Source organism: Scylla paramamosain, chromosome 44 (genome assembly GCF_035594125.1).
Source record: "Scylla paramamosain isolate STU-SP2022 chromosome 44, ASM3559412v1, whole genome shotgun sequence".
Lineage (NCBI taxonomy): Eukaryota > Metazoa > Arthropoda > Malacostraca > Decapoda > Portunidae > Scylla > Scylla paramamosain.
This window is the reverse complement of record NC_087194.1, coordinates 9,623,614-9,636,113: the sequence shown is the minus strand read 5'-3', so window position 1 is coordinate 9,636,113 and position 12,500 is coordinate 9,623,614. Positions and strand designations below refer to the sequence as shown.

Below are 12,500 nucleotides of genomic sequence, written 5' to 3'. Positions count from 1 at the left end.
GGAAATTAGTTCATTTGCCACTCTAGCTCCACTGAGTGGCGGTTTTTTTTTTTTCTTACGTAGGTGGGGCACCAGCCAAGATAAAAGAAATTGCAATAAAAAAAAAAAAAGACCCACCGAGGTGCCGGTCCCCGAATAGAGTCCAAACCAGTAGTAAAAAAAAATATAGGATGTGTCTCGAAATCTCCATCTTGAAAGAATTCAAGTCATAGGAAGGTGGAAATACAAATGCAAGTAGGGAGTTCCAGAGTTTACTAGAAAAAAAGGATAAAATATTAAGAATACTGGTTAACTCTTGCGTTAGAGAGGTGGACAGATTAGGAATGAAAGAAAGAAGAAAGTCTTGTGCAGCGAGACCACGGGAGGAGAGGAGGCATGCAGTTAGTAAGATCAGAAGACCAGTTGGCATGAAAATAGCGGTAGGAAGAGATGCATGCATCATTACAGCGATGAGAAAGAGGCTGAAAGCAGTCAGTTATAGGAGAGGAGTTGATAAGACAAAAAAAAACTTTTGATTCCACCGTAAAAAGAACGATATGAGTGGAGCTCCCCCATACATATGAGCATACTCCATATATGGAGGAATAAGGCCCCTGTACAGAATTAGCAGCTTGGGGGCCAAAAAATAAATAAATAAATAAATAAATAAATAAATAAGTAAATAAATAAAAAAAATGGCTAAAAAGAATCAGAATGAGATCTGAAATTTCTAGTTTAGATCATAAGTAAAGGACACACAGAGGATGTTCCGTTTAGGAGAGGACAGTTGAGTGTCATTGAAGAAGTGGGGATAGTTGTCTGGAAGGTTCTCTCGAGTTGATAGTTGGAAAAATTGAGTTTTTTGAGGCACTGAGAAATTTTAGACGTGGGAAAGTGTAGGGTTGTATCATAACCGAAGGAGTGGAAAAACAAGAAGTTTGGTTCAGAAGATCACTGATGAATAATAGGAATAGAGAGGGTGACAGTACAGAATCCTGAGGAACACCACATTTAATAGATTTAGGAGAAGAACAGTGACCATCTACCACAGCAGCAGTAGAATGATCAGAAAGGATATTCGAGAAAGTTACAGAGAGAAGGAGGGAGCCGTAGGAGGGTAGTTTGGAAATCAAATCGTTGTGCCAGACTCTATCAAAAACTTTTGATATCTCTATGACAACAGCAAAAGTTTCACCAAAATCTCTTAAAGACGATGACCAAGAATTTCATCAGTATATCGGCCTTGACGGAAACGATACTGGCAATCACATATAAGGCTGTGAAGTGATAGATCTTTAGGAATCTTTCTGTTGAGGATGATTAAAAAACTTTAGACCGGTAGGACATTAAAGCTATAGGACAATAGATTGAGGGATTAGAACGAGTTGATCGGGTACAAGTTTCCAAAGGCAATCAAAATATACTTGGCTAAAAGAACACTTCTGATTTGCGTTAACAAAATAAATTTTATTTTTACATGATTTTATGTTTGAATATTCATTATGCAACGATAGACTTTATAATGTACAAACTAGGTAAAGACAAAACGGAAGCATAGCAGAGCAGTCGCCAGCCAACCATTGGTTCTCTGTCCTCCGTCAGCCTCCAACCAGTGCTGGGGCATGTCCACATCGTCCTTCACCTCACCTGATGATTGTAGGATTTCCTATGTATCTGTTCACTCATTCATTGCATAATGGTTTTCTTTTACCTTTTATACGGCTTAAAAAAAAAAAAAAAAGAAAGACATCTCGATACGAAATGCTCAATAAGTAAATCTGAATGATACATTCCAGTAATTGTATGTTCTTTACGCATCCAGTAGAGACAAAAGATGTATGAAAAAAAAAGAAAAAAAAAAAATATATATATATATATATATATATATATATATATATATATATATATATATATATATATATATATATATATATATATATATATATATATATATATATATATATATATATATATATATATATATATATATATATATATATATATATATATATATATATATATATATATATATATATATATATATATAAAATGAAAACCCCACACCTCATCTCTAGCTAAAACACCCTCCACTCGTACTGCTCCTCTAGACAGGGTGAAATAGGAACATAAGAATATAAGAAATAAGGGAAGCTGCAAGAAGCCATTAGGCCTACACATGGGAGTCCTTCTATGAAATATACCTACCTATTTCAACCTATCGTCCCCATCCATAAATCGGTCTAATCTTCTCTTAAAGCACCCTGATGTCTTAGCACTAACATCTTGATTAATGCGTCCGTTCCATTGATCTACCGATTTGAGAACCAATTTCTTTTTTTTTTTTTTTTTTTTTAACCAAAACTTTCAAGTTTGCACCCGTTATTTCTTGTTCTGTCCTGGTTACTGATCTTAAGATTTTTGCTTACGTCCCCCTTTGTTATAACTCTTATACCACTTAAAGACTTCTGTCAGTCTCTAAGAGAGAATGTAAATTTAACAGCTTCAGTCTTAACTCAATGCTCAGTGCTTACATTAAATGCTCCTCATCCCCTGTATCCTTTCAGTCATTCTCCTTTGTACTGATTCTAGTAGACCTATATCCTTCCATGGAGGAGGCAGTAGACACCTGCCGAAACGATAATTACTCCCAGTGAGGTCTAAAGCACTGTTCAGGGGGTGCTATATACTTATCATTAAACCCGGCTGTGACCTCACTGAACGTTTCCCTTTGTGTCTCACAACACAAAGGGGCAGTCACAGCCTGCCTTCTAAAGACAACTCCCTTCCTCCACACAAAACTACAAGCACATAATAACACACACACCCTTCACTCAAAAATTTCAAAATTATCATGGCGACTCCTACAATAGCCTCGGAGTCCCCATCTGGGGAGAGGACCATAAATGTTCACAGGTCGGACTGCCTTTCTGTCGACGATCCTAAGTGTCTTGATACCCAACTCAACTTTTTCTTCATTAACTTCTGCAATATTCGCGGTCTAAGATCTAATTTCCAATCTGTAGAACATCACCTCTCCTCTTCTAAACTTCATCTTTTCCTCATTAAAACTCACGTGTCTGAGGCAACTGACAGTAGCCCCTTTTCTGTCCCCTCCTACTTTCTCTATCCTCATTTTCGATTCAAAGCTGGATGTTGCGTTTATGTGCGCAGTGACTTAACCTGCTCTCGTGCCCACGCTCTTGAATCTACCGAGTTTTCCACCATCTGGCTACGACTACAGAGTCACTCTTAAACTAAATTTATCTGTGCTGTATACCTCTCACCTAACTCCTCTGACTATATGAAATTCTTTGACTAATTAACTTCCAAAGTGGAGCACATTTTGACCCTCTTCCTTTTTGCAGAGATCTCCATTCTTGGAGACTTCAATGTTCACCACCAGCTTTGGCTTTCTTCTCCTTTCACTGACCATCTAACCTTCACTGACTGTATTTCCACCTTCCTATGACTTGAATTCCTTCAAGAGGGAGGTATCAAGACACTTATCCATCAGTTTTTGACTACTGCTGTGACCCTTTTATGGGACTGGCATTTCAGTGGGCATTTTTTTTTATTAGATTTTTGTTCCCCTTGGCCAGTGTCCCTCCTACATAAAAAAAAAAAAGTAATATGGGGACCCGAACTGCACAGCGTAGTCTAGATGAGGTCTGATCACCGCCAAATATAACTTCTTTCTCTTTTTTTCTTTTTTTTTAATAGGATAGACACTGGCCAAGGGCAACAAAAAACAATAAATGAAAAAAAAAGCCCACTAAGATGCCAGTCACAGAAAAGGATCCAAAGCGGTAATCAAAAATTGAAGGATAAGTGTCTTGAAACCTTCCTCTTGAAGGAATTCAAGTCATAGGAAGGTGGAAATACAGACGCAGGCAAGGAGTTCAGAATTTACCAGAGAAAGAGATGAATGACTGAGAATACTAGTTAACTCTTGCATTAAAGAGATGGATAGAATAGGGGTGAGAGAAAGAAGAAAGTCTTGTGCAGCAAGGCCGCAGGAGGAAATGAAGCATGCACTTACCAAGGTCAGAAAAGCAGTTAGCATGAAAATAGCGGTAGAAGACAGCAAGAGATGCAACACTGTGGCGATGAGAGAAAGGCTGAAGACAGTCAGAGGAAAGGAGTTGATGAGTCGAAAAGTTTTGATTCCAACTTGTCCAGAAGAGCGGTATGAGTGGAATCCACCAGACATGTGAAGCATACTCTATACATGGACGGATAAGGCTCTTTTACAGAGTTAGCAGCTGGGGGGAGAAGGGGGAAACTGGCGGAGATGTCTCAGAACACCTAACTTCATAGAAGCTGTTTTAGCTAGAGATAAGTAAACTTTCTAGTTCAGATTAGAAGTAAAGGAAAGACCGAAGATATTCAGTTTAGAAGAGGGGGACAGTTGAGTATCATTGAAAAAGAAGGGATAGTTGTCTAGAAGGATGTGTCGAGTTGATAGATGAAGGAATTGAGTTTCTGAGGCATTGAACAATACCAAGTTTGCTCTGCCCCAATCAGAAATTTTAGAAAAATCAGAAGTCAGGCGTTCTTTGGCTTACCTGCATGAAATATTTACTTCCTGATGGGTTGGAAGTCTATGAAAAGACGTGGTAAAGTGCAGGGTGGTATCATCAGCGTAGGAGTGGATAGGACAAGAAGTTTGGTTTAGAAGGTCGTAAATGAATAATAAGAAGAGAGTGGCTGACAGGACAGAATCCTGAGGAACACCACTGTTAATAAATTTAGAAGAACAGTGACAGTCTACCACAGCAACAACAAAACGGTCAGAAAGGAAACTTGAGATGAAGTTACAGAGAGAAGGATAGATGCCTTAGGAGGGTAGTTTCAAAATCAAAGGTTTGTTCCAGACTTTATAAAAAACTTTTGATATGTCGAAGGCAACAGCTAAAGTTTCACCAAAATCTCTAAAAGAGAATGACCAAGACTCAGTAAGGAAAACAAGGTCACCAGTAGAGTGGCCTTGACGGAACCCATACTGGCGATCATATAGAAGTTTGTGAAGTTATTGATGTTTAAGAGTCTTTCTGTTGAGGATAGATTCAAAAACCTTAGATAGGTAGGAAATTAAAGCCATAGGACGGTAGTTTGAGGTATTAGAACGGTCACCATTTTTAGTAACAGGCAGAACGTAGGCAAACTTCCAGCAAGAAAGAATGATAGTTATTGATAGACAGAGCTGAGAGAGATTGACTCTGCAAGGTGCAAGCACGGAGGCACAGTTTCAGAGAACAATAGGAGGGAACCAATCAGGTTCATAAGCCTTCCGAGGGTTTATGCTAGCGATGCCATGGAAAACATCATTGCGAAGAATTTTAATAGGTAGCATGAAGTAGTCAGAGGAGAAACAAGCCCTGAATCGTCCATGGTAGAGTTTTTAGCAAAGGTTTGTGCGAAGAGTTCAGCTGTAGAAATAGATGTGATAGCAGTGGTGCCATCTGGTTGAAATAAAGGAGGAAAAGAAGAAGAAGCAAAGTTATTGGAGATATTTTTGGCTAGATGCCAGAAGTCATGAGGGGAGTTAGATCTTGAAAGATTTTGACACTCTATGCTAATGAAGGCGTTTTTGGCTAGTTGGAGAACAGACCTGGCATGGTTCTGGGCAGAAATATAAACTGCATGAGATTCTGGTGATGGAAGTCTTAAGTATCTCTTGTGAGCCACCTCTCTATCATGTATAGCACGAGAACAAGCTGTGTTAAACCAAGGTTTGGAAGGTTTAGGTCGAGAAAACGAGTGAGGAATGTACGCCTCCATGTCAGACACTTTCACCTCTGTTATACGCTCAGCACACAAAGACGGGTCTCTGACACGGAAGCAGTAGTCATTCCCAGGTAAATCCGCAAAATACTTCCTCAGATCTCACCCAAGAAGCAGAAGCAAAACACCAGAGGCACCTTCGCTTAGGAGAATCCTGAGGAGGTATTGGAGCGATAGGACAAGATGCAGATATGAGATTGTGGTCGGAGGAGCTCAACTGAGAAGAAAGGGTGACAGCATAAGCAGAAGGATTAGAGGTCAGGAAAAGGTCAAGAATGCTGGGTATATCTCCAAGACGATCAGGAATACGAGTAGGGTGCTGCATCAATTGCTCTAGGTCATGGAGGATAGCAAAGTTGAAGCCTAGTTCACCAGGATGGTCAGTGAAGGAAGAGGAAAGCCAAAGCTGGTGGTGAACTATGAACTCTCCAAGAATGGAGATCTCTGCAAAAGGGAAGAGAGTCAGAATATGCTCCACTTTGGAAGTTATATAGTCAAATAATTTCTTATAATCTGAGGAGTTAGGTGAGAGATATACAGCAGAGATAAATTTAGTTTGAGAGTAACTCTGTAGTCGTAGCCAGATGGTGGAAAACTTGGAAGATTCAAGAAAGTCGGCACGAGTGCAGGTTAAATCGTTGGTAACATAAATGCAACATCCAGCTTTGGATCGAAAATGAGGATAGAGAAAGTAGGAGAGAACAGAAAAGGGGCTACTGTCAGTTGCCTCAGACACCTGAGTTTCAGTGAGGAAAAGAAGATGAGGTTTAGAAGAGGAGAGGTGGAGTTCTACTGATTGGAAATTAGATCTTAGACCAGGAATGTTGAAGAAGTTAATGAAAAAAAAGTTGAGGGGGGGGTGTCAAAGCACTTAGGGCCGTCGTCAGAAGGGCAGTCCGACCTGGGGACATATGTGGTGCCCTCCCCAGATGGGGAGTACGAGGCTGGTGTAGGAGTCGCCATGCATGTTGACATTTTGAGTGAAGGGTGTGTGTGTGTTAATAGGTGCTTGTTGTTTTGTGTGGAGGAGGAAGAGAGTTGCCTTTAGAGGGCAGGCTGTGACTGTCCCCTTATGTTATGAGACACACACACACACAAAAAAAAAAAAAAAAAAGGGAAACGTTCAGTGAGGTCACAGCTGTGTTTAATGACAAGTTCACAGCACCCCCTGATCCAGTGCGTTTTCACTGGGAGTAATTATCTTTTCGGCAGGTGCCTACTTCATCCTCCTCCTCTACTTTTAACATTCCTAAAAACTTAATCCTAATACTCTATTTGCCCTGTTTCTGGGCTCTCTGCATTGCTTTCTTACACGGAGTTCAGAGCTAACTATAACTCCTAAACCTTTTTCGTACCCTGAACCTACCAGAGCTTCGTTGTTTTTTGTGTACCTACTGTGTGGGTTTCCTCTACTTACGCTAAGTACTTCGCATTTGTTGATATTAAACTGAATTTGCCATCTGTCTGTCCATTCGTTCATCCTATCTAAATCTGCTTGCAAGGCGATGTCATCCGTTTCTGATCTAATTAATCTATCTATGTTCGTGTCATTTGCAATTTTTTTGCAAATCGCAAAATTTTTAGGATCAGCAACTAGGAGAGAACAAAAAATAACGGGTTCAATCTTGAAAAATTTAGGTTTAAGAATAAGATAGTAAGAAATTGGTTTTCAAATAGAGTGGTAGATGAGTAGAACGGACTCAGTAATCATGTTGTTAGTGCTAAGTCATTCGGGAGCTTTAAGAGAAGATTAGACGGGTTTATGGATGGGGATGATAGGTGGAAATATTTCATACAGGGACTGTCACGTGTAAGCCTGGACGCTTCTTGCAGCTTCCCTTATTTCTTATGTTCTTTCTTATGTTCTAAATTTACTAACATCACTGCTAATTCCATTATCCAAGTTACTGATATGTATTAAAAATAACAAAGGCCCTAATACTGATCGATGTGGCACCTCACTAATTACATGACCCCATTCGGATTTAGAGCCGTTTATTACAACTCTGTCTTTTGTCGCTTACCCATGACCTTATCCAGCCTAACACCTTTCCATCTATACAGTGCGCCCTAACTTTTATCAGGAGCCTATGATGGGGTACCTTGTCAAACACCTTACTAAAGTCTAGATATAGGATGTCATAACTATCACCATTGTTCATTATTTGTTGACTCGTAAGGCAAGACTTCCGGTTCACTAATAATCTCTTTGCATTCCTTAAGTACTCTGGGATATATTTTATCTGGTCCTCGTGTCCTGAACTTTTTAGCCTATCTACTTTTCCGCTGCTTACTTAGTTATGGTAATTTCTGTCAGCTTCTCATTCTCATCTGCTCTAAACATCTGTTCACTATTCGGCATATCCTGCATGTTTTCCTGGGTGAAGACGGTAAAAAAAATACTCTTTCAGAATTTTACTAATCTCCTCCCCAGAACTAACCAGCTCCCCATCTGCTGCCTTTGATGGACCTGTTGTTTCCTTATTCTTCGTCCTATATACCTGATATAACCTTTTGGGGTCCGTCTTTGCCTTACTTGCTACCTTTAATTCATCATTGCTTTTATCTTTTCTCATTAAACTTCTGCCTGTTCTAACTAATTAATTAATTATATTGTGGCCTTGAAACCTCTTCCCCTGACTTTAATCTCTTATATATATTTCTCTTCCGCTCTATATAGTGTTGTAAGCTAACAGTCATCCAACTAGGGTAATTTTTCTGTGGTCTTATTGTTTATACGGTATGTCTGCTAACTGTTCTGTAGGCAGTTTATCTACTGTCCTAACTATGTATGTACGGTATGTGTGTATGTATGTATGTACGGTATGTGTGCTAACTGTATGCAGTTTATCTACGAAATAATTATACAACTCTTCTACATTTACTTCTCCTAATTCTCTCATCTCATCTCGGCTCCTTCTATCCTCTCCACTTCCTCATCTACTCGCTTGGATCCCACCTCTCCCATCTCATCATGACCTGACACTCCAACATACTCGCATATTTCTCCCCTTCTCTCCCCCCTCCGATCCTTGGGGACACTTCTTCCCTCTTCCTGCTCTCTACCTTCACGCCTCACCTCACCTCCCTCATCCTGCCTTATCTCTCTTAACTCCTTGCTGGACCTTACCTTCCCCCTGCATCCGTTGCATCCGCTGGAGTTCAGTTACCTCGAGTGTTCCGGCCAGCTCGAGTGTTCCAATAGCCAGCTATATCGTCAAGTCACTGCTCACTAAACACGTCCGTTCGCTAGGAAGTCTGACATGAGACTGAATCAAAAGCTTTTCGTCTCATCATCTCCCTTTTCTAACTGACTGTCTTCATCCTCTTTCTCATCGCAACAATATTGCATGTCTTGCTATCTTCTTTCGTTATTTTCATGGTAACTGCTCTTCCGATCTTGCTAACTGCATGTCTCCCCTCCTCCCGCGGCCTCGCTGCACAAGACTTTGTTCTTTCTTTCACACTTATTCTGTCCACCTCTCTAATGCAAGAGTTAACCAGTATCCTCAATCATTGATATCTTTCTCTGGTAAACCCTGGAAGTCCGTGCCTGCTTCTGTATTTCCATCTTCCTATGACATGAACTTCTTTAAGAGGGAGGTTAAAAGACACTTATCCTTCAATTTTTGAGTACCGCTTTAGGTCCTATTCGAGAGCCGGCATCTCAGTAGGCCGCTTTTTTATTGGACTTTTGTTGCCCTTAGCCGGTGTCCCTCATATATATATATATATATATATATATATATATATATATATATATATATATATATATATATATATATATATATATATATATATATATATATATATATATATATATATATATATATATATATATATATATATATATATATATATATATATATATATATATATATATATATATATATATATATATATATATATATATATATATATATATATATATATATATATATATATATATATATATATATATATACATTTTTTTTTTTTCATTCACATGTATATTACTAAGAGCAGTCACATAGCGTGGTGCACCACACCAACTGAACTCTGCAGTACCAACCCTCCCGAAGATTCAAGTGAAGAAACGAGTTGAAAAAAAAAAAAAAAAGCTTAAGTATTCGTATTTGTACAATATCAGTTACTTCATACATCTGCCAACAATAATTATGTATTGAGACATACTGATTAATATCCCGTGCATTGTTACATATTACATGTTTTTTTGAAGAGAGTCATCTAGTCTTGCATTACCATTCTATGTAAACGTTAACGTCCACCATAAAATTGGGAAAATTTTAATCTCTTTAGTATACACAGGATCTATGTAGAGACGCACAGAGCGTCTTTCTGCGATCTTTGTGCTGCATCTACAATATAAGCTGGTAAGTCGCGTTGTGCACCGAAGTGTTTCAAAATTATATCTATGATTCGCAGAGTTCCAGCGCCCATCACAAACACTTCCCTGCAAATATTTCCCCGATTATAGTTGGCTGTAAATATGAAGGTATCTTAGATGAGACAGGTGCCGGAATTCCCTATCCGCTAGTGTTGTCAGTTCAATCGCAGCCAGAGAGTAAGTGACCTTAGGGGTCACCGAGCAACCTTGACCATAGACGTCGCTGAGTAACACACTGCTGTGTTGTGGATTAATTTTCATGAATAAATCATCGTTACTGTACTAAAATTCTATACATCCACAACATTATAACTATAGCCTTCTCTTTACTATATACAAATATTCGAAGACTATTTTAAACAGAAAATAACCAACATGAAATATTGTACGCCTGGTTGGGGGTTGAAATGACGAGACTGCGGAGTAGAGAATTCTTGCGCCTCCCTTACCTAAAAGCTATAGTAAGCTTGATTGATATTTTGTTTCTCATCTAATGCTACCTTATTTCCACACCTTATGATAGAATATACATGTATATATGTATTATAAGTTCATTTGCTTTATGCCATTATTATCATTATTACTACTATTTATCATATATATATATATATATATATATATATATATATATATATATATATATATATATATATATATATATATATATATATATATATATATATATATATATATATATATATATATATATATATATATATATATATATATATATATATATATATATATGTTACGGCCATTTTGGAAAATTGGTCGTTTTACAAAATTGCCGGTCATTATGCAAAAAGACCAAATTCGTGGTCACATTGCAAAATGACCTAAATTTCTCAACATTTTGCAAAACGACCAAGATTTTGGTCAGTTTACAAAATTATCGTTGGTCAGTTTGCAAAACGACCAAGATTTTGGTCAGTTTACAAAATTATCGTTGGTCAGTTTACAAAATGTCCATACAGCAGGCAGGCAGATGAAAAAAAAAGCGAGGGAATGATAAAACGTAGTGAACATAACTAATTTTATTGTGTGTCGACCTTGTTGGAGCAAGAGGCACTGCATTTGCATCTGCTGTTGCATAATACAGAGTTTTTTAAACACTAGACATGGAGTAAATTGGTTGCGAGTGTACACTTGTTTAAGCAGGCCGTGTTTTGTACCAAGCTTATATGTGCCATTGTCCAATGCCTGAAAAACAACTGCCTTCACATTAGGAAACTCTGCACGTCCGCGGTCAACTAATGGAACAGGAACCATCACAGTTTCCCCTACCTTGGCTGGTTGAAATCTCTTCACAGAATTATCGATCATTTTTTGGGCTTGTTTCTGTTGTTCTATGTTGGACTTCATTTGTTCAGTATGAATACTCTGACTCCGACTGCAGATGGAACAAAGCACAGACTCATCAGCATCGTTATTCCTCATAGAACACGGAGTATTAGAGTGACATGGGTTCTCACACACATTGCACACATTTAAACCAAAATATCTTTTGCCACAGGAGATGCAGTTAATGACAGCAGATGCTTCTTCTTGCTTTTCAACACCTGTCTCTTCCTCCTCTGTGTCTGTGACCTCATTGACAACACCTAGTGCCTCTGCAAGCTGCTCCTCCGTCTGCATACCGTCCAGGACTTCCTCTGGTACAGAATTTGCGTCAACACCAAGACGAGCCTTCTGTCCATACATGGCCTCATATGGTGTCCTTCCAATTCCGGAGTGAAAGCGGGTATTTTTCTTCCACTGGACAAAGCGCAGTCCCTGTGACCATTGTGTAGAATTGTTGTCCTTCATCCAACATGCGAGAATGGCTTCAATATCCCTGTTGGCACGTTCCACCGAGCCCTGCGATTGGGAATGTCGTGGTTTGCCATGAACCATCTTGCACTCTGGCCACATCATCAGAACTTCCTTGACAAGCTGAAAATTGAAAAGCGTATATCAGGTTTTGTCATATACAGGGTGATTCATTAACTCCAATATTGCTATGTTGTGAGTTTTAAAGAGAGAGAGAGAGAGAGAGAGAGAGAGAGAGATTTACATAAATCATTTGTTCTTTACCTTATTTGAGAATTCTCTTCCATTGTCAGACTGCAGGATATGGGGGGCTCCTTTGTCACAGAATATATCAACGAGGTGGAAAGCAACCTCTTCAGCAGTTTTCGTCTGTAGAGCCCGAAGACACACCATCTTCGTCAAGTGATCCTGGTAGTTCAGAATGAAACGATGTTTTCCATCTGGCTGGCTCTGCATATCGATCAAGTCGACCTACAAATAGACAGAACATCAAAAAAGATTATGTAATATTGCTAGATAATAATAATATATTTGCAATCGT

General features: G+C 38.7%; 1 protein-coding gene across 1 annotated transcript in view; it reads right to left on the bottom strand.

The window, feature by feature from the left end:
* Nucleotides 1-10,074: 10,074 nt before the first annotated feature.
* Nucleotides 10,075-12,500, bottom strand: part of LOC135094105 (KRAB-A domain-containing protein 2-like) — a 3,484-nt gene continuing 1,058 nt past the window's right edge. Inside the window, exons 2-4 of the mRNA XM_063993903.1 lie at nt 12,224-12,430; nt 11,269-12,082; nt 10,075-10,244 (exon numbers count right to left, since the gene is read on the bottom strand). Of these exons, the coding sequence (XP_063849973.1) occupies nt 10,075-10,244; nt 11,269-12,082; nt 12,224-12,430 (1,191 nt within the window). The remainder of the gene's footprint in view (nt 10,245-11,268; nt 12,083-12,223; nt 12,431-12,500) is intronic.